Source organism: Pan troglodytes, chromosome 3 (genome assembly GCF_028858775.2).
Source record: "Pan troglodytes isolate AG18354 chromosome 3, NHGRI_mPanTro3-v2.0_pri, whole genome shotgun sequence".
Classification (NCBI taxonomy): domain Eukaryota; kingdom Metazoa; phylum Chordata; class Mammalia; order Primates; family Hominidae; genus Pan; species Pan troglodytes.
In genome coordinates this window covers 46,700,025-46,723,610 of record NC_072401.2, presented here as the reverse complement: position 1 = coordinate 46,723,610, position 23,586 = coordinate 46,700,025, and the positions used below count along the sequence as shown (strand labels likewise).

At 37.0% G+C, this 23,586-nt stretch overlaps 1 protein-coding gene across 25 annotated transcripts in view; it reads right to left on the bottom strand.

Annotated features, from left to right (window-relative positions):
• HELQ (helicase, POLQ like) overlaps positions 1-23,586 on the bottom strand; it is a 59,793-nt gene that overhangs the window by 19,976 nt on the left and 16,231 nt on the right. For 20 of the 25 annotated variants that reach the window (XM_054682876.2, XM_016951509.4, XM_063808794.1 and 17 more), the window contains 9 exons: positions 20,693-20,932; positions 15,966-16,107; positions 15,504-15,608; positions 13,361-13,583; positions 11,394-11,551; positions 9,837-9,935; positions 5,406-5,579; positions 1,943-2,056; positions 578-712 (listed from right to left, as the gene is read on the bottom strand). In XM_054682876.2, coding sequence (XP_054538851.1) covers positions 578-712; positions 1,943-2,056; positions 5,406-5,579; positions 9,837-9,935; positions 11,394-11,551; positions 13,361-13,583; positions 15,504-15,608; positions 15,966-16,107; positions 20,693-20,932 — 1,390 coding nt within the window. Of the gene's footprint in view, positions 1-577; positions 713-1,942; positions 2,057-5,405; positions 5,580-7,200; positions 7,399-9,836; positions 9,936-11,393; positions 11,552-13,360; positions 13,584-15,503; positions 15,609-15,965; positions 16,108-20,692; positions 20,933-23,586 lie in introns of those variants that run through there. The other 5 variants (XM_016951506.4, XM_063808790.1, XM_016951507.4 and 2 more) reach the window with 3 other exon arrangements.

The window sequence follows — 23,586 nt, the reverse complement described above, 5'->3', positions numbered from 1 at the left end:
GGCCAGGCTGGTCTCGAACTCCTGACCTCAGGTAATCCACCTGCCTCGGCCTCCCAAAGTGCTGGGATTACAGGCATGAGGCACCATGCCTGGCATTTTTTTTTGGGGGGGGGGACAGGGTCTCACTCTGTCATCCTAGCTCAGTGCAGCCTTGAACTCCTGGGCTCAAGCGATCCTCTTGCCTCAGTCTCCGGAGTAGCTAGAACTACAGCACAAACCACCACACCCAGTTAGTTTTTAAATTTTTTTGCAGAAACAGAGTCTCATTATGTTGCCCAGGCTGGTCTCAAACTCCTGATTTCAAGCCATCCTCCCATCTTGACCTTCCAAAGAGCTGGGATTACAGGCATGAGCCACCACTGAAATTTTCTTTATTTTTTAGCAGGTCCTTTTTCTGTTTAGCAAGGCTTGTGTCACAACAGATGCACTATTTTTACTCACAAATAAGAGTATGTACTTTTGTATCTATAGAAATAAACAGTTATGCAATGTGAAATGTTTTTGTTCTGATGTCTATAATACAAGGAAATAACACTACGCAAGATTATTAAGGTTAAAAAATGGTTTGTTTGCTTACCTTTGCTGATGAAACAATTTGCTTGGCTTGGCGTCTTGATAAATGATCAATTGTCCTTACGAGCACTTCAGGATTTGCATTAGCTAAGTGCATTAGACTTTTGTAACCTGCACTGTATAACTGTTTTGCTCGACCCTGAAAAGTGTTACAAAAATCAGTAGGATAATAGTTTGGGATTAGAAAAAAGAAAATTAAGCACTTTACTGAAAAGAACAAAAACTGCATGTAAGAGACTGGGATAAAATAAAGTAAATATGAAGAGACAAGACATGAGAATACTGAGGAATTTTTAAAAATGCATTTGGGTGGTTCCAAACTGACTACAAGGTAACTATATTTCTATGCAGCTTGAGTCAACTGATGTGTGCTGCAATCAAGAAAAGAAACCCACTTAGGTTGGTGGCATCATCTCATATCCTCAAGTAAAATGTTCTAGTCCAGTATCTTTCTTTCTTTCTTCTTTTTCTTTTCTTTTCTTTTTTTTTTCTTTTTTGAGAAAGAGTCTTGCTCTGTTGCCCAGGCTGGAGTGCAATGGTGCGATCTTGGCTCATGGCAACTTGCACCACTCACGTTCACAAAATTTTCTTGCCTCAGCCTCCCAAGTAGCTGGGATTACAGGCGCACGACACCACACCTGGCTAATTTTTGTATTTTTAGTAAAGATGGGGTTTCACCATGTGGGCCAGGTTGGTTTTGAACTCCTGACCTCAAGTGATCCACCCACCTTGGCCTCCCAAAGTGCTGTGATTGCAGCATGAGCCACATCATCAGGCCAAGTCCAATATCTTTCAGTGTTCTCACCATCTACTCAGGGGACCACTGGTGTCTCTCTCTGTGTGTGTGCGTGTGTCCTAAGCAGAACTCCTCTGACTCAAGAACTGAATAACAGAGAATAAACTGAAGTTGAGGGTTGGCTGAAAATAGAAAGCTGGAAAACCAGTTGCGAACCCTTTCTTCTTACTCTCTTAGAAAAAATACAAATGACCCTTTCTGCCACTGAATCACCATTATCTTAAACAAGCACTGAGTCCAAACTGACAGAAGGTAATTCTTCAAAGGAGTGGAGGAAGGAAGAAGTGTTAAGGACAACCGGTAGCACAACATACTTGGAGACAGTCACTCCCACCCTTCCTGTTATGTTTTTTTTTTCACAACTGAGATTTTTCATCAGGTATGCCATCTAGTAACAGCGGATTTCTGGAAGGCCATAACAGCTATTTGTTTTAAATAAAAGATTCCCATGACAAATGAGCAATTAAGGCTCTTGCTATCACTTCCTCTGTATTAAGACTTCAGAAAATAATAAAACCTGGCTTCTGTATTAATTCAACATAATTTCAATTGGGAAACCAGCAAGCTACTGACCTCTAAAACTCCAGTAACTTCCATGAGAGGGATTAATTCTGCCTTTACACAGTAAGTCAGCTTCTTGGTAAGTTCTACCAAAAGGGCTCTGTAAACCCAAAACTCCTCAAGCTCCTGTAGAACACAAAGAAATATATAAAATTTAAATTTTGTAAGTTATTTCAAAGTTTGGTTTGTGTGATAGGGGGCTCAGAGAGAATGTTCCTTACATAAGTTCTGGAACTTGAGTTAAGCCAGAGATGAAAGATGATTCTAAGCAAAACAGATGTGAAGAAACATGGGGAGGACCCTGAGGAATTTGAGGAACTGGTTTTAGGATGAGGAAAAGATTGAAAATTGAAAAATAAGTCAATAAAAAGAGTTCTGGTCATTTTAATCAAAATACCTGGAAGAAAATGCATAGTTTTTCTTTCCCAAGTGACTAAAAACAATTCCTACATCTGGAATTTATCTGGAAGATGAATATTAAATATGGAAATATTCAAATGTAACATGATGTTCAATGCAACAATACAATAATAAAAATACTGGAAGCCATGAGTCAATAACTGTTAAAGCTAGAAGGGTAAATGGGAATTCAATATAATATTTTGTCATAGATATTTGCAATATTCTATTATAGTAGTTTATTTTATTTTAAAGGTCCCTTTCTAGCCTTTGGATATCACTGTGAAAGTACATGATGAATGGAACAGCATTAGCTAGCCATCTTGTGACTACTAAGAAAGAAATCAACGTAATGAAGATGGCAGAGTAAAAAGAAGAAAACCTTGAACAGAACTATTGAATCAATCAATCCTGAAGCTGCCTTAGTTCTGGCATGCCTGTTATATAAAATAATTATTTTTTTCTTATTGTTTAAACCTTGATGGGTTTTTCTGTAACTTGTAGTTAAAAGCATCTTAACTAACACAATTAATGTACCATTTCATACCATTTATAACTTTTTAAAATAAAAAATACCTTAAAACAAGCTTGTCCAACCTGTGGCCCACAGGCCACATGCGGCCCAGGATGGCTTTGAATGTCGCCCAAAACAAATTGGTAAACTTTCTTACAACATCATGAGATTTTTTTTTTTTTTTAGCTCATAAGCTATTGTTAGTGTATTTTATGTGTGGCTCAAGACGATTCTTCTTCCAATGTGGCCCAGGGAAGCCAAAAGATTGAACACTCCTGCCTTGAAATATTGAAAGTAGACCAGGTGTGGTGGCTCATGCCTGTAATCCCAGCACTCTGGGAGGCCAAGGTGGGAGGACCGCTTGAGTCCAGGAGTTTGAGGCCAGCCTGGGCAACACAGCAAGATCCCTGCCTCTATTGATAATAATTTGAAAAATTATATACATGTAATATATATCATATAATTATATATTTATATTATATGTAATTATATAATTATGATATATATAAATGAAGTAAATTAATTAGAGTACAAATTGTCAGCTAGATTTTTCTTAGGATTAGTCATCAAATTATTGCTGTTTTTCTTGATGCTTCATAGAGTTTTTTACTTAAACAATTCTATAAGGCTCAAGTCCTCATAGTCGCAATGAAAACAAAGGGAAAAAATATTAGGGAAAGCATCTTTAAATATACAAAACAACAAATATAGAAGACTTAAGAAAATACATTTTAAAGGCTAGCTTCTTCTTATTACCCATAATTTTTGTCTTCTGTTTAACTAGCATGTGCTCAGGGGGTATAAACCAACATTTAAAAATCAGCACAAGTAAAAGATATTTAGAAAGCTAAATTTGTTAAAATAATTATCATTCAATTGAAAGCCAAGTCTTTTTGAATTATTTACTCCTTTCATTAGCACATATGATAGAATTAATTGCCATATACATATACAGAATATGAAGGTTTAAGAAAGGGAAAATGAAGTAAATTTTAAATTTAGAAAACAATTCATTGGAAAAAAGTTTTAAAAAATTGACTTGGAAACAAATATGGAAAGGATTATTATGCCACCCAATAAGAAGAAATTTAAATGCAGCAAAAATGGCTTATATTATAAACACATAAAAAAAGTATCTGGATGTAAAAGCCTGGTAAGCTTTATTGTGCTATTTAAAGGAATTCTGAAAGCTTATTTTAATAAAGTCTTAAATCCATCACAAATGCATATGGCCAGTATAAGGTTTCCTTCTTAAATTGTTCTATAAAATACACATTTGATGTAAAAGCTTTAAAATAGCTGCCTGACACTGGAAGCAAATATACTAAATTACAGTGGCAATCAAGAGAATATGGGCCAGGCGTGGTGGCTCATGCCTGTAATCCCAGCACTTTGGAAGGCCAACCTGGAGGATCGCTTCAGCCTGAAGTTCAAGACCAGGCTGGGCATCATAGTGAGACCCCCACCCCGCCCACCCTTTGCACAAAAAAATTTTAAAAATTGGTTGGGCGCTGTGGCTCATGCCTGTAATCCCAACACTTTGTGAAGCCCAGGCAGGTGGATCACTTGAGGTCCGGAGTTCGAGATCAGCCTGGCCAATATGGTGAAATGCTATCTCTACTAAAAATACATAAGTTAACTGGGAGTGGTGTTGTGTGACTATAATCCCAGCTACTCTAGAGGCTGAGGCAGGAGAACTGCATGAACTCGGGAGGCGGGGGTTGCAGTTAGCTAAGATTGCACCACTGTACTCCAGCCTGAGACTCCATCTCAAAAAAACCAAAAAAATTAGCCAGGTGTGGTGGCACATGTCTGTGATCCCAGCTACTCAGGAGGCTGAGGCAGAAGGACTGCCTGAGCTCTGGAGGTCAAAGCTGCAGTGAGCCTGGATTACACCACTACACTCCAGCCTGGGCGTCAGAGTGAGACCCAAGTAGCTGGGACCACAGGCGTGTGCCACCATGCCTGGCTAATTTTTCTTATTTTTTGTAGAGATGGGGTTTTCCCACATTGCTCAAGCAGCTGATCTCGAACTCCTGGGCTCAAGTGATCCTCCTGCCTCAGCCTCCCAAAGTGCTAGGATTACAGGCGGGAGCCATGGCATCCAGTCAAAATTAAATTTTTAAAAAAAGAGAATATGGTACTAAATAGTCACATGGTAGCTGTTGGATATAGGTAACTTTCTAACCAAACACCTGACATTTTTATTACTCAGGTGAAAGACATTCACATGGAATCTACATCAATAGGTTGTTTTTAACAGTTAATTCTGAATACCTGAAACTATTAATGGTGGCTTTAAGAGTTGGGTCAAAAAGACACTTTTCATTATGTGTTTTAGTTGACTCAGGAATTTTTGTATTGTTACCATAAGTACATAATAGTAGTTTCATAAACAGATAAAAACAAATGTACATTTTAAATAGTTTTTTAGTGCTCTGTAATAACAGAATATGTCAACAAGGAGAAAATGCTGACATACTGACTAACTGGCTTATTAGTTTAGTAACAGTTAAAACTAGAAGATGCACAAAGTACATATCATATATTCAATGAAATTACCTCACAGAAATGTAACACACAAGATGAGAATGAGGCAGTTCCAGTGAGAAGATTTTGTATATATCCTCGAGGCATATTAAATTTTTCAGATACAGTCCAAATGTTGGTCTCTTTGAGCAAGGTATAAAGAACAAAAGACAGATATAGCCTGTTGACAATGTCCTTGTCCACCTTCTAGAAAGACACAATCAAATAAATTCGTTTACTAGACCTGCTAAAAATGTATGTTATTAAAATTGGACAAAAGGAAAACTGAAGTTGTATTACAGAATAGCAAGGATAGAATAATTCCATAGAAACAAAACTAATTTCTAACAGATGTACTTCAGATTAATTAAAATTTATTATCATTTTTCCAACTATAATAAAAAGATAAGGCCAGGCAGAGTGGCTCATGTCTGTAATCCCAGCACTTTGGGAGGCTGTGGCAGATGGATCACAAGAGCCCAGGAGTTTGAGATCAGCCTGGACAACGTGGCAAAACTCTGTCTCCACAAAAAAACAAACAAAAAACGTGGCCGGGTGCGGTGGCGCGCACCTGTAGTCCTGGCTACTTGGGAGGCTGAGGGATCACTTGAGCCCAGGAGACAGAGGTTGCAGGGAGCCGAGATAGCACCACTGCACTCAGCCTGGGAGACAGAGTGAGACCCTGTCTCAAAAAAATAAAAATAAAAATAAATAAAAGTTAAAAGATAAACCAAATTATTTCCAATCTAAATTAAACTTCCTTCTACAGGGAAGGAATTGTACCCCCTCTCCATCACTCCACAAAAAGAAATGTACAAATCCTAACCCCTGGTACCTGTGAATGTGATCTTACTTGGAAACAAGATATTTGCAGATACAATTAGTTAAGGATCTCTAGGTGAAATCACCCTGGATTTACAGTAGGCTCTAAATTCAATGATTAGTGTCCTTATAAGAGGTGAAGACACAGAGAGACACAGAGAAGGCAGCAATGTGAAGATGGAGGCTGAGATTGGAGGGATGCATCTATAAGCCAAGGAACACCAAGGACTGCCAGTAACCATCAGAAGCTAGGAAAGAGGCACGGATGGCTCTTTCCTCAGAGGCTCCTGAAGGAATCAACATTGCTAATACCTTGATTTTGGACTTTTGGTCTCCTGAACTGTGGGAGAATAAATTTCTGTTGTTTTAAGCCACCCATTTGTGGTAATTTGTTATGGCGGTTGTAGAAAATGAATACAGGAAAGGAAGGAATTGGGGAGAGAGACTTTTACAGTTAGTTGGTATTTGTAAATTGTGTACATATGTGATTATTATTATAAATTAGACAAATGTACTTTAGATAAATATGTTAATAAGCTTGTCTATATTATAAACTAAGAGTAAATATTAGATCCTATGATTTCCACATGGTCCAAGCTAAAACACCTGAAAGAGATTGAAAAATGCTTCCTGTAGTTGATGATTTCGATTCTGTATACCTGCTTTGGCCTGTGGTGCCTGATGACCACATTTGTGCATAAAGGATTTCATAGCTAGCTTAGAAACTAATTAATTCTTAAAATTGAGGGCAAAAAGATGAACTTAAAAAAGAAAAAGTAGGTATAAAAAATAAAATAGAGGTTGGGAGTGGTAGCTCACACCTGTAATCCCAGCACTTTGGAAGGCTGAGGCAGGAGGATCTCTTAAGTTCAGGAGTTCAAGACCAGCTTGGGCAACATGGTGAAACCCTGTCTCTATTTTAAAAAAAACTGTAAAATAATAAAAAATAAAATAAAATATAAAATTATATCCTCCACCATAGTGAAAGAATGAAATGAGAACTTACGGTGACAAATTGAAGGATGTATGAGTTACATATTCTGCATGTTGATACTGGATCACTTTTTTAAAAGCATTAAGCTGAAAAAGTATGACAGCTGAACATCAAGTAGGAAAAGAGAGCTATTTAATTTCCCAATTTTAGTGCATCTTCAGTACTAACTATAAATTGAGTCAATGTAGGTTTTTTCTTAGAATGTATTTCCTAAGCCAAGAAAAATGATATAATTATTATATGGCAAAATACAATGCTTTATGCCAATGTCAAGATCTTTTGTGGCAGGGCACGGTGGCTCACGCCTGTAATCCCAGCACTTTTGGAGGTTGAGGTAGGCGTATCACCTGAGGTCAGGAGTTTAAGATCAGCCTGGCCAACACGGTGAAACCCCATCTCTACTAAAAATACAAAAATTAGCTGTATATGATGGCGGGCACCTGTAATCCCAGCTACTTGGGAGGCTAAGGCAGGAAAATCACTTGAACTTGGGAGGCGGAGGTTGCAGCGAGCTGAGATCGTGCCATTGCACTCCAGCCTGGAGCCTGGGTGACAAGAGCGAGACTCTGTATCAAAAAAAAAAAAAATCTTTTGCAAGAAATCAAGAATGTTCAAAAAAGGTCAGGTGGGGGGCCTCTTTTTCAATGTGGAGAAATCAATTAGATTTTAAGTATTTAAATATGTTCTCCAGAGTTTTAAAAAATTATACCTCCAAAACATTAAACTAGTAATTAATCCATTTGTAATTAAGAGAAGTTCATGTCCATACTATTTTAAATATCTATCAATTTGGCAAATATTTGTTGACTATATTACATTAAATGTAACAAAAATAAATTCTGGATTCAAGCTTAAAAAGATATATTATTCTAATAAGATTTTTGCATGTTTATTATTATTTGATAATTAGTTCCAAATTAATGATATTGTTTTTATTTTACATTTCAGAGTTTGATATAAAAGGTTTGTTTTAAGAAATATTTTTATTCAGCATTTTGAAGGTCTAAACAGCATAGCCATTTCCAAAGTAAAAGACCCAATCTAAAAATTGTGATAACATGAATGCTTAAGTACTACAGATACTTTTATTTTTATTTTTGAGACAGGGTCTCACTATGTTGCCCATGCTATCCTGAAACTCCTGAGTACAAGCAAATCCTTTGCCTCAGCTTCCTGAGAAGCTAGGAGTACAGGTGTGTGCCACTGTGCTGGGCTCATGGAATTTTTTTTTGAGACAGAGTCTTGCTCTGTCACCCAAGCTGGAGTGCAGTGGTGTGATCTCAGCTTACTGCAACCTCTGCCTCCCAGATCACGTGAGTCTCCTGCCTCAGCCTCCTGAGTAGCTGGGATTACAGGTGCCCACCACCACACATAGCTAATTTTTGTATTTTTAGTGGAGATGGGGTTTCACCATGTTGGTCAGGCTGGTCTTGAACTCCTGACCTCATGGTCGCCCACCTCGGCCTCCCAAAGTGCTGGGATTACAGGCATGAGCCACTGTGCCGGGCCCAATATTTTTGATTTTATGACACAGTGATGCATGGGACACTGCATCATCAATTTAAGTGTATGTAAACATCATCTTCCATTTTACAAAATGAAATCTGTACTGTCTATGTAAATTTAAAAGGTATAGGGGAGGTTGGGTGTGGTGGCTCCCAACCTGAGAGCCACCTGTAATCCCAGTGCTTTGGGAGAACGAGGCGGGTGGATCACCTGAGGTCAGGAGTTTGAGACCAGCCTGGCCAACATGGTGAAACCCTGTCTCTCCTAAAAATACAAAAATTAGCTAGGCGTGGTGGCAGGCGCCTGTAATTCCAGTGACTCAGGAGGCTGAGGCAGGAGAATTGCTTGAACCTGGAAGGTGGAGGTGTCAGTGACCCAAGATCATGCCACTGCATTCCAGCCTGGGCGACAGAGTGAGACTGCACCTCAAAAAAAAAAAAAGGTGTGGGGGAAAATGGAAGGTAACTAGGTTTCAATGTAAATTGGATTGCCAAATAAAATTTAAAATGAAAAAAAAAAGTGTATTACAAGGGGGAAAATAACATTCTCTTAAGGAAATCGAAGGTATGGTTATGAAAGAATTACTTCAATTTCTCTTAAAGTTAGTGTATGCATTTGATAACTTGCTTCATGCCTGCAGACTGAATTTTAAAACACCAAAATATAAGATATCACACCAACGAGTATTAGCTTATCCCCTTTAACCTTCTAAAATGCTTTATGTAATATAAGTACTAGACTAGGAGTTCCTTGAGGATGACAAAAGCAGTAACAAAAAACCCAGACCTGTCCTATCTTAGAATCCTTGAGACCAAATAGAAAGCCTAATATAGTTTCTAGAAAATGTATTTCCTCATTTGAATTGAACTTATATCAGGATTGTGTAATATTATGAAAACATTTCATGCTACCCAAAAAAAGGTCATCACACTACCCAGAAATAAATGTTGTTTAAAAATATTCATACATTTTGGGTGCTCAGGTATGTTTTAAGTAGTAAAATGAACATTATACTAATTTAAAGGAAAAAATGTAAACCAAAAAAGATCAATATAATGGTACTAATTTTGTTGAGTGAACTTAGTGAGTGAACTAAGTGTTGAGTGAACTTATTATTTAGGAAGAAAAAAAGAATGTGGTACCTTTCCGATGGCTTGGCCTGATGCTTTCTTCCCAATAAAGCTTTCAGAGACTCCAAGAATGGCAGCTACATTTTGTTCTGCTGGACTGAGTTGGCTGAACTACATGGAAAAAGAGCAAATAGATGGAAACATCAAAAAATCTGTCATGTGAACCAAATCCAGTATTTTTTTTGATATCACGTTCTCATGATTCAGGATACAAAAAACAAGATAAATATATTTGTAAATGTTGCAGGTTTTAAAGTTACATCATTAGGATATAACATACTTTAGAATTACTTAAAGGCGTAGCCACAAGTACTGGTTTCCATGGACTATATGACTATGTTTAATACCAGATGGCTGAGGGGAAGGAGAAGGAAAGGTTTTGAGAGTAATTGCATTATATAGTGCTACTTAAAAAAAACTTACTTCCTGAGTAATGTAAACTCAGGAAGTTGAGAAGAGATGGAGAAAAGAAAAAAAAACAGTAATGATTTAAAAATATGACATTAAAAAGAAAGTTAATTTCCTGTGATTAAAAGATGTATACTACCTCTGTCTAATATACGTTTTTGTTTCTGTTTTTGTTTTTTTTTGAGACAGTCTCATTCTGTCACCCAGGCTGGAGTGCAGTGGCATGATCTCAGCTTACTGCAACCTCTGCCTCCTGGGTTCAAGTGATTCTACTGCCTCAGCCTCCTGAGTAGCTGGGACTACTGGTGTGCGCCACCATGACCGGCTAATTTCTGTATTCTTTTAGAAGAGACGGGGTTTCACCGTGTTGGCCAGGCTGGTCTCAAACTCCAGACCTCAAGTGATCCTCCCACCTTGGCCTCCCAAAGTGCTGGGATTACAGGCATGAGCCACCACATGCAGCCCTAATATACATTTATACAGCTAGCCTGTTCACAGTAAAATCATAATATACTGTATGTTACCACTTGGCTTTATAATAAGTATGGACAGTTCTACTTTGTGATGGGTTGTAAAATAAATATTCCTTTTCAGTTATTAACGTCATTGGGTTTAATGTATTATCATACTTGGCTCTGACCGAGCTTTCATGTAATTAAACTCTAAATCATCAGAGATGGTTTTCACTGTTTTCTTTGCATTCTAGGCATTATCAAATGCAGTGATCATAACAGTAACTTTCTATGGGGAAATAGGACCACGGATAATCTTTTTTTCTTTTTTTTAACCTTTACTTTTTTCAATAACAAATATGTTTATATTTAAGAGAAAAGTAACATTAAAGTTAAACGAACCATAAATGCTGTTGCCAGATTATAATTTTTAAAAACTGAAAGAAAAAAATATCCAATTCCAAATATATTTTAATAGAGAAAAAAAGTGAATAATCACTTCATAAAAAGCATATAATAGGCCGGGTACAGTGGCTTACACTTGTAATCCTAGCACTTTGGGAGGCCAATGTGGGAGGATTGCTTGAGCCTAGGAGTTTGAGACCAGCCTGGGCAACATGGCAAAGCCTCATCTCTAAAAAACAAAACAAAACAGCATGTAATAATTCATAAACGAAGTAGCCTAAGTTGAAAAACGTTATATTCTCACCTGCCTGAAGTATATCATCCAATCAGGGTTACACTGTGAAACCAGATCATAGGGGGTTGTTAGGTAGATTAGATGAAGAAGGCTTTCAAGCACAAGTCCTTCAAGACCTTTCTTCAAGTCTCTGTACAGAATGTCACAATAAGCTAAATCTATAGTTCCTAAAAGAAAGATACAAATATTCAATCTTTCACAATTACCAGAGGGGCAAAGAGATGGTTTTAAATATTGTGTAGAAATTGCTTAAATATAGCAAAAAGTCTTCAAAATCTCTTATAACATCTTACTATATAACTATTTTGGAGGTCATTTTGATAGTACTCATCAACACTTTATAAGTACATACCTTCTGAACCAACTATTTTGGGGAATCTAATCCAGAGAAACATTTCCATATGTACCCCAAAATACATAGAGATGTCCATGCAGCCTTGTTTATAACAGAGAAAAATCAAAAAGAATGCAAGTGTCCATCAACATCGAATGGTTAAATAAATTATGGTACATCCATACTATAGATGACTGTAGTATTAAAAGAAAAATGAGATAGATTTAAAGAGACTCATCTGTTAAGATGTTCATGATATCTTATGAGAAATGTAATTTGGAAAAAAATATTTAAATGATCATTCCATTTGAAAAATAAATACACACATAAAAATATTTGGAAGAATACATATCAAACTGGTAGTAGTAGCTCCTGAAATGGGACAGGAATATGGCACTTTCCTTAACATAATTCTGAGTTCTTAGGTTTTTTTTTTTTAACAACAGACATGTATTATTTTTCATTAAAAAAGAGCCTCAGCCTGGGCACCATCGTGAAACCCCATCTCTACTAAAAATACAAAAATTAGCCAGGCATGGTGACATGCACCCGTAGTCCCAGCTACTTGCGGGGCTGAGGTGGGAGAATCATTTGAGCCCAGGAGACGAAGGTTGCAGCGAGCTGAGATTGCGCCACTGCATTTTGGCCTCGGCAGCAGAGCAAGACCCTGTCAAAAACAAGCAAACAAACAAACCAACCAAAACAACCCCCACAACACTTTATTCACTGTCATGAAACAATCTCTAAGACATTATATTCAGAAAAAAAAGCAAGTTGCAGGCCAAATGTGTTGTCTCATGCCTGTAATCTCAGCACTTTGGGAGGGAGGAGGATTACTTTAGGTGAGAAGTTTGAGACCACCCTGGCAAACATAGCGAGATTTTGCCTCCATATTTAAAAAAAGAAAAAAAATTTTTTTAATTTATAAAAAGTTTCAGAATAATATAAATGATTATTTGTTTAAAGACAAAAACTTAAAACTGTACATATGTACATATTATGCACTGAAATGAAATGTACAGTAAAGGTCTGGAAAGATATACACCAAATTGTTATTCTTGGTAGAATATTAAGATTTGTATGGTTGCTGGGAGGGAAGCATGAAGGAGGGATGCCTACCTTATTCTCTATATACTTCTGCAGTACTTTACTTATAATTCAAAACATTTTTCAACTTTTGAAAGTTGAAGGAGTTATCAGCTTATAAAATAAGATTAATGTAATTAATATAAAATTATAAATACAACTTAAAGAAAGTATAATTTTTTATTTTTTTATTTTTGAGATGGAGTCTCAGCTCTGTTGCCCAGCCTGGAGTGCAGTGGTGTGATCTCGACTCACTGCAACCTCTGCCTCCCAGGTTCAAACAATTCCTGTGCCTCAGCCTCCCGAGTAGCTGGGACTACAGGCATGTATCACCATGCCTGGCTAATTTTTTTTGTATTTTAGTAGAGACAGGGTTTTACTATATTGGCCAGGCTGGTCTCAAACTCCCAACCTCAAGTGATCCGCTCCCCTTGGCCTCCCAGAGTGTTGGGATTACAGGCGTGAGCCACTGTGCCCAGCTTAAAGAAAGTATAATTTAATTTTCATTTTTTCCAATGTGTTTCCTATGATCAATAAGATTTAGGTAAACTCTTACCCTTAAATGAAGCACGTCCCAACTTTGTAATATGAAAATTATATTGGACCTCTTCTTCAGACTTATAAATAGTGTCTTTTTGTAGGAGTCCTTTTTCTGTCAGATATCTAAGTGATTCAACAGTTATTTCCCAGAGACTTTTTTCTTTCAATAAAACCTTTTGCTGAACACCAAAAAATGTACCATTCATGAAGTGATAGATGTCATCAAGATTCGTTGCAATCTGAAACAATTCAGGACATCATTGGAGCATTTTCCTTAATTCAAGGCATCACCTTGAATGCATACTAATCAGGATAACCCATTTCCATACCTCAAAGCTATTTAAATAAAAAATTAGTATTAAATCTACACAGTTGCATATATAAATTTATAATGGCAATTAAAAATTAACAAAAAATTTAGGGGGATGATAGTTATTATAGTCATGCTTTTTACGAAAACATGTACTCCTTTTTCATTCCAAAACTCCTTTGAATAGATCTTTAAATAATTTTTCACAATATCTCCAGAACTGTGCTATTTACTCCCCAACCAATTTTCACTAATTCTCACTCAGCCTCCTTTAGGGATCTTCCCTGCACTGCATTCCACCCATCTGTAAAAACATCCTTTAGCTCTAAAAGTTGCATTAAAAAAAAAAAAAGGAAAATACAACAGTTTCTGGGTGCAGCACACCAACATGGCACATGTATACATATGTAACAAACCTGCACATTGTGCACATGTACCCTAGAACTTAAAGTATAATAAAAACAAACAAACAAACAAAATAAATTTAAAAAAGAACTGAAAAAAAATACAAGTTTCCACTAAAACAGCGTCAGACAATATTTTGCCTAAAATGTTACCTAAAAATAGTTGATCTCTACCTATTTTTGTCTCTCTCATTCCTATCTCCATTTCTTGTTCTTTCACTGTTATTCACTATTTATAACTTACAATGGCAATCATAAGGAATACTTAACCCTCCATTTAGTATTCAGATGTAGAGCTGACTCTGAATTAGAATAATTTTTATTAGCCAATTTCAATGAAATCAGCATGTTATACTAAAATATAGTCAATCAATAAGTATATTTCTCTCTCTTACAATTCTGATGCTATTTCAACTGGAAAATTTAAGTCGTAATTTCATATTAAACCAATATAAGGGGTAAGAAAAATATAATGGAGCACAGACATTTTCTATTGCTTCTTCCCACTTTAATAAAAATCATTATTAATATAGTATTCAATTAAGCTAAAATTATACTTTTAAGATATTTAAGAACTGATACTTGGTTTTTGGATTATTAATGTACTTTGTTTTTGTACTGTTTCCTACCTAAATGATTAGAGTTAACACTGGGGGTGGAAGAGTGCAGGGGGGCAGGGGAACCTTTACTTGATCCCTCTATCTACCATCATGTTATCTTTCTATTCCTCCCTGAAAAAGTTTTTGACATAGTAATTGAAACCCACTGGGCCAGCCTCTGCTTCTGGCTTCTCAAATCCAGATTCTCCACTGATGCCCCAACTTGGAAGTTCACCCACGCTCAGTTCCAAAGTTAATTTCATCACCATGTCCCAGATTAAAGAAAAAACAAACAAACAAACAAACAAAACAGGCCAGGCGCAGTGGCTCATGCCTATAATCCTAGCACTTTGGGAGGCTAAGGTGGGAGGACTGTTTGAGGACAAGAGTTCAAGACCAATCTAACCAACATAGCAAGACCCCATCTCTAAGAAAAAAAAAGCCAATTTCATTAATTCAAGTATTTATTAAGTGCCAACCACTTGCCAAGCATTAGGATTCAGTGATCTTTTTTTTTTTTGAGATGGGGTCTTGCTATGTTGCCCAGGCTGGTCTTGAACTCCTGGGCTCAAACGATCCTCCTGTCTCAGCCTCCCTAAGAGGTGGGATCACAGGTGTGAGCTACTGCACCTAATCATTCCATGATCTTTTAAAAATTATTTACGTTAATCACTGAAGGGGATGAGAAAACAAACAAAATTAAAAAGAAAAAAATTAAAAGAAAAAATTATTAAATAAAAAATTAGTATAAAATCTACACAGTTGCATATATAAAGTTATTGCATAACTTTTTAACCTCTATTGTCTCAGATAACAGTAATAAGATAAAAAATTTAAGAAAAATACCTTCAAACCAATCAAAGAGAGAAATAATGTTTGGATTCCCTTGGTGAATTCCTGAACAAGATGGCTGTAACAGTTTTCCAATGGTTTAGTTATTAACTCCAATACCTATAAAGGTTAAAGCAAAACCATGCCTTGTGTTATTATTAAAAATAAATGGCATTTAATATAAATATTTTATACTTTACATAAATCTTGTGGAGCCAGAAGGAGACCAAAAAAGTAAAGACAAAAGAATTTAACATTTATCTTCATTAAAAATGGAAGAAAAACAAATAGGAAAAATATTTTTTCATTGTCTGAAATACATACATTTTCAAACCACTCTAATTCTTAATCATATAGGAAAGAAAGCATCATTTAAAGAAAATTAATAATTAATTTTTAAAAGATGATTTCATAAAAGGGCTAGACCAACAACCAAGAAAAAGACAAAAACAACCAACCAACCAAATTGAGTATTACCTGTTGTTTGTCTTTTTCTTGCAATATGAGGATACTCTCCCCAATAGTATCTATTCCAGCACGACCAGCTCTGCCAATCATCTGTTTATATTGATTCCTCTTTAAAAATTCCTTAGCAACATAGGGAGCTCTTAAAATAACTCTGTGGAATTAATGAAAAGTGATACTCTACAGCAAACAGCACCAATTTAAAACATTCTTAATTTCATTATATATTTGTGATATTAAATTTAATGACATACTAACACAAAATAATAGGTAACTAGTGTTTACCAAGAATCTATGATTTCTTAGGTTTTTACACATATTATCTATAATCCTTACAAAACTCTTAGTTATAATATACTTTTTTATTTCATTTTTATAAAGGAATTAATTACAACTCAGTTAACTGACTTATCCTAAACTAAAAAATTAGTAATTACCAGAGCTATCATTTGAACTCAAGTCTGCCCAGCTGCAATGCCTATGATCAATCTGTAGCAGTAGTCTCCAAAGCGTTTGGACTTTATAGTCCATAAATAAAAAATATGACCATACACCACTAACATATACATATCTATTTATGAATTTTTATTATTTTGAACTGTATAAAATTGCAGATGTCAACTGTTTTTGACCTACAAAAACGGTGATTTCAGCCAGGCTCAGTGGCTCATGCCTGTAATCCCAGCACTTTGGAGGGCTGATGCGGGAGGTTTGCTTGAGTCCAGGAGTTTGAGACCAGCTTGGGCAATATAGTGAGATGCAGTCTCTACAAAAACAACAACAACAACAACAAAAAACTGGCTGGGCATGGTAGTGTGCCCCTGTAGCCCCAGATACTTGGGAGGCTAAGGTGGGAGGATCACTTGAGCCTAGGAGGTTGAGGCTGCAGTAAATCGTGATTATATCACTGCACTCCAGCCTGGGCAACAGAGTGAAACCCCATCTCTTAAAAAAAAAAAAGCAATTTCAATTATGTTCATATATACAGAAGTCTATAGTCAGTTAGTCAGCTTTCTTATCCAAAGGGAAGAAAAAACCTATTGTTTACCTATACTAGTCAACTTCCTCTTTATTTACAAATCTCATATGCAGAAGAGATTACCAAATACTTGAAGAAAACTAATAACATAAAAGAAACATAACATGAATATACAGAATAAATGACCACAAAACCAGATAATATAGGGATCAGAAGAGAACTTTTAAAAATCCTAATTAGCATTAACAGAAAATTCCAAAGAGTATTATATCCACAATATAAGAGTAGACTATTGGCGGGGCGTGGTGGCTCACGCCTGTAATCCCAGCACTTTGAGAGGCTGAGGGGGGCGGATCACGAGGTCAGGAGATGGAGACCATCCTGGCTAACACAGTGAAATCCCGTCTCTACTAAAAATAAAAAAATTAGCTGGTCGTGGTGGCAGGCGCCTGTAGTCCCAGCTACTCAGGAGGCTGAGGCAGGAGACTGGTGTGAACCCAGGAGGCGGAGCTTGCAGTGAGCGGAGATTGCGCCACTGCACTCCAGCCTGGGTGACAGAGCGAGACTCCGTCTCAAAAAAAAAAAAAAAAAAAAAAGGAGTGGACTATTGGCCGCGTGTGGTAGCTCATGCCTGTAAATCCCAGCACTTTGGAAGGCGAAGGCAGGAGGATCACGAGGTCAATAGATTAAGACCACCCTGGCCAACATGGTGAAACCCTGTCTCTACTAAAAACACAAAAACTAAAAAACATTGTGTTGTGTGCCTGTAATCCCAGCTACTTGGGAGGCTGAGGCAGGAGAATCACTTGAACCCGGGAGGCAGAGGTTGCAGTGAGCAGATATCATGCCACTGCACTCCAACCTGGCGACAAAGCGAGACTCTGTCTCAAAAAAAAAAAAAGGAGTAGACTATTATAAGGAAAGAACAACAAAAGAGAGTTCTTAGAAATAAAAAAAATTAACTTTATTTAAAAATTCATAAAAAATTTGAAGGGCCAGGTGTGGTGGCTCACACCTGTCAATCTAGCACTTCGGGAGGCCATGGTGGGCAGATCACCTGAGGTCAGGAGTTTGAGACCAGCCTGGCCAACATGGCGAAACCCCGACTCTACTAAAAATATAAAAATTAGCCAGGTGTGGTGGTGGGCGCCTGTAATCCCAGCTACTTGGGAGGCTGAGGCAGGAGAATCGCTTGAACCCAGGAGATAGAGGTTGCGGTGAGCCGAGACCGCACCACTGCACTCCAGCCTGGCCACTGGGCAACAGAGTAAGACTTTGTCTCACAAAAAAGAAAATTCAATTGAAGAACTGAATAATGAATGAAAATAGTTAATGGATACAGTTAATGTAGCTAATGGATATCAGTTAAAAATTCATTTTTTTTTTTTGAGACAGGGTCTCACTGTTGCCCAGGCTGGAGTGCAGTGGTACAATCATAGCTAACTGCAGCCTCGATGTCCTGGGCTCAAGCAACCTTCCCACCTCAGCCTCTCGAGCAGCTGGGATCACAAGTGTATGCCACCATGCCCAGCTAATTTTTTAATTTTTTAGTAGAGATGAGGTCTTGCTATGTTGTCCAGACTGGTCTCAAACTCCTGGGCTCAAGCAATCCTCCTACCTTTGCCTCCCAAAGTGCTGGGATTACAAAAAAACTGATTTTTTGATATGGAAGGTAAAGTTGAAAAAAATTACACGGCACAAACGTGTGCTTACATTCTTCCACATTCTGAAAAATGTGTAAGAAAAGAGATATGAAAGCTGAATCTAAGAGGCCTCAACCCTGCCTAAGTGAAATTATAAAAGCAAGGAACAGAGATAATGGGAAGAAAAAGAAATAACAGAAAAAAAATTACTCAAAGAAGAAAGGCATAAAGCTTAGATTAAAAGCATTCACCCAAGTGCTAAGCCCTATGAATGAAAAGTAGTACTGTTGGGATTGTAAAATCAAACTTCCTGGGTTCAAACACTGGCTTTAAAACTCATTTGTTGGAAAATGAGTTGGGAAAAAGTTATGTAACTTTTTAAAGTTGGGAAAATTATTTAATTATTTAGTGCCTCAGTTTCCCCTTCTATAATAGGTGTGTAATAAAATATGACCTTCCTCACAGAGTTGTTGTGAAGCTGTATCAAGTCAATGCATGTAAAGTTGTTACTACATGAAGGGGAGGGGAATGTAGTAACTACAACTATTATTATACACCATGACGAAATTGGGAGGTTAAAGAGAAAAGTCTAAAAGTTTCTGGAAAAGAAAAACAGAAAATCCATGCAGAGACAAAAATGAGCAACATTGGCCTCTAGAAAATATGGAACAATATTTACAAAATCCCTAAAGGAAAAAAATTGAATCTAGAATTCTTTTGCTAGTGAAGTGTAAAAGTGTGAGGCCAAAATACAGATATCTTCAACTATGCAAAGAGTCAAAATGTTTTACCCCCTAAAGCGGTATTCTAAAAAGGATTACTCAAGGAAGGCAAAATTAAAAAAAAAAATCAGAGAAGAAAGATGTGGGATATAAGAGGCAGTGGTAAGCAAAAAAGAAGTATGATTTACAGGTAAGTTTAAATACTACATAAGATGAAAGAAAATGTTTAAATCTGGCACTAAAATTCTAAGTAATTGCAACATTCATGGGGCAGAGTAGAATATACTAAGGACATGCTAAGCCTCTTTTTATGTTCAGGAGAGGAGAGTTATTGATTAATTCTAAAGTAATAAAAAATGTTTGGTTACAACTTAAAATTTTAAGAGTAACCACTGGAATAACAGAAACAGGATATTTAACTTTCATTTTTTTCTTCAATTGTCTGAAAAATGGAAAACTTAATCAGAGACAGAAATTGAAAATAAAAGAATGGAAAAAGGTACATACGTGGCAAAAAAAAAAATGAGTCCTGGTATTCAAAGCAAAATTATTAAATGAGAAAAACAAGTATTTATTGTATTGATAAAAGGTATAATTCGGCAATAAGATATTTGAAGTAAACCTTTGTATATCTAAATAGTTTTGAAATATAAAAAGTAATAACTTCTAGAGATGCAAAAAGGAGAAACTGATAACTACATAATTAAAGTGGGAGACTAACACACTTCTCTGAAATTGATAGACCAAGGAATCAAATATAGTAAGAAAATAGAGAAGCTGATAACACAATGAACCTCTGTGATCTTGCTGAGATGTACAAAACTGCATATTCAACTGAAAATACATATTTTTTTAAATATTCATGGAAAGTTTATAAAAATTGATCATTTATTAGCAAAATACCCCATGATCATAAATTATAAAGGGTAGAAGTCAATTACACAGGCCTACACCTTTGGTAATAACTGAAAAGGTAATCAAGGGTCTGCTTTAAAATACATATATTAGACACAAATTGCCTATGGATCAGCTCTCCAAGATTTCAAGGAAATCTCTATGTTAAATAAACTCTTTCATATCATAAAAAAGGCAAAATACTTGCCAACTATTTCTACAAAACCAGATTAATAGACCCTAACATCAAAACCAGATATAAAGAGCAGAAAGGATGGAATTCTAATATCAAGAAATCTATTAACGTTATTTTTCATTACATATTTCATTACATATTCATTAAAATATTAAAGAAAATAAACCAACCAATCAACTCAGCATATGCTAAAAGAACATTTGATAAATTCTCATCCACTACTGAGAAAGCATAAAACAACAAAACTCCTCGCAAGCTAGAAATGGAAAAGTTCTGAGCCTGGTCAACACTTACTTATCTCTTACCTTCGAGCTGGTAGGTTGACACCTGCCGCTAGGGTAGATGTGCAGGTAAAAAGACAGAGCACTCCTGTGGAGTAGGCCTCCTCCAAGAGTTTCCTTTCATCACTTGTTAAGCCACTGTGGTGATAGGCAACTCCAAATGGGATAGTGCGCTTTAAAACAGGACACAGGTTGCCATTGCCAATATTCTTCAAGTTCTTAATCACCTCACATTTTTCTTTCTCCTTATGTTTCAGATATTCCCTATGAAAAAGATCTGTTAGAAATATGAGCCCTTGATCTTTTAGTGACAAAATTTCTACCATTTTCATTTTAGTAGATGCTAATGTAAACATTCTTTAATGTACTATTTCCATTGAGTTAAGTACATTAAATGTTCTTAGAATTTTGATTCTGACTTCATTAACTATTAGGCAGTCTCTCAATCTTTTTGTGGATTACAGAACCCTGTGAAAATCTTATCAAAACTAAGGAAAGGCGAAATGCGATGGCTCATGCCTGTAATCCCAGCACTTTGGGAGGTAGAGGCAGAAGGATCGCTTGAGCCCAAGAGTTCAAGATCAGCTTGGGCAGTGAAGCAAGACCACCTCTACAAAAAATAACAAAAATTAGCCGGGCATGGTGGTGCATGCACCTGCAGTTCCAGGCTATGGGGGAGGATGAGGTGGGATGATTGCTTGAACCCGGGAGTTTGAGGTTGCATTGAGCTATGAACCTACCAGCCTGGGTGAAAGAGCAAAGCCTTGTCTAAAAAAAAAAAAAAGGAAAAATATAACTATTTACATAAATACAACACTTTACATATAATTTCAGAGGGTTCGTGGATTTCCTAAAATTCATTCCTGTACTTCCTTTGAATCCATGGACACCAGGTTTAGACCTTTGCTCTGGATGTTATAACTGTTTTTTTCTTTATAACATATATCTTTATAGGGGATAGTTTTTTTAAAGACATAAATTTTCTTTTCTGAAGATAGAAACATACATATTATTAAATCATACTTCTATGGTAAAACACTGCCTAAACACTTGCACTTTAGAAACTTCACATCCTACAAATGTTTCCATCACTTAGCCAGTGTCTCCATCTTATTACCTTGAATTACTCTAAGAAAATGAATGATTTACTGAGAATTTTTTTAATGATAATTTAATTTCCTTAAGCTTTTATAATCAAAATCATTGTAAAAGCAGACTGTTACCAAAATGAGCAACTCCTTCATCTTATTCCAAACATTTTTATATTTTGCTATTCAATAAATTTAAGTCTATCTTAGACCAATCCATGGTAGCAGGATTGAAAGAGGAGGTAGAGGTTGACTAGATTAGCATTCAGGTTAATAGACTATGAATAGTATCACTATACAGCATTAGCTAAGGGGCTGAAAGAAATCTCAGAAAATGATAAAACCACACATGGGACAAACAGGTGTATAAAAAACTGAACTGTTAGTAGTTAAAGTAACTTCATACTTCTCTCTATGAATATGACAGAGCCAATATTAAGATACTACAAAATTACAAGACAACACATTTCTTACTCAGGAAATTATATCCAAATGTCCATACAACTAAGTGTGAAGTTTACTAAGAAAACAAAGGCAGGCCAGGCGCAGTGGCTCACGCCTGTAATTCCAGCACTTTGGGAGGCTATGCGGGGCGGATTGCTTGAGCTCAGGAGTTCGAAACCAGCCTGGGCAACATGGTGAAATACTATCTCCATGAAAATTACAAAAAATTAGTTGGGAGTGGTGGTGTGTGCCTGTAGTCCCAGCTACTTGGGAGGCTGAGGTAGGAGGATCACTTGAGCCCAGGAGACAGAGGCTGCAGTGAGCTAGCTGAATTTGTGCCACTGCATTCCAGCACAGGTGACAGAGTGAGACCCTGTCTCAGGAAAAAAAAAAAAAAGGAAAAGAGAAAAAAAGGCAATGGAAGATACAATTCATTTCCACAGTGGTAACAGTGATTAGTCCTTTGACTGACTAAGCCAGTTGTTCCTGTCCTTGGCTACATGTTGGACTTGCCTGGGGAGCTTTACAAAATGATATCTGGGTGTCACTCCCAGAGATTCTAATTTGTCTCAGATGTAGCTTGGACTTTGGAATTTTTAAAAGCCTCCAAGATGATTCACTATGCACCCAAGGTTTTGAATCACTGACCTATTACTTAACATTCTCATACATATAGTCTTAGGGTTTTGTCTTTTTTTTTCCTTTTCTTTTTGAGACTGAGTCTCCCTCTGTCACCCAGGCTGGAGTGCAACGGTGTGGTCTCAGCTCACTGCAACCTCTGCCTCCCAGGTTCAAGTGATTCTCCCGCCTTAGCCTCCCGAGTAGCTAGGACTACAGGTGCACGCCACCACACCCAGCTAATTTTGTATTTTCAGTAGAGACAGGATTTCACTATGTTGGCCAGGCTGGTCTTGAACTCCTGACCTCATGATCCGCACACCTCGGCTTCCCAAAGTGCTGGGATTACAGGCATGAGCCACCGTGCCTGGCCTTCTTTTTTTTTTTGACGGAGTCTCGCTGTGTCACGCAGGCTGGAGTGCAGTAGTGCGATCTCAGCTAACTGCAACCTCCGCCTCCCGGGTCCAACAGATTCTCATGTCTCAGCCTCCCCAGTAGCTGGGATTATAGGTGCAAGGCACCACACCCAGCTAATTTTTTGTATTTTTAGTAGAGATGGGGCTTCACCGTGTTGGCCAGGCTCGTCTCAAACTCCTGACCTCAAGTGATCCACCCACCTCGGCCTCCCAAAGTGCTGGGATTACAGGCATGAGCCATGGTGCCCAGCCACCTTAGAATGTTTCTCTGGCTATTTCATATGTGATTTTTCACAGTTAAAATTTCTTTCTTCAAGGTCAAGGCCTTCAGTATACTAAAACAACTTAATAT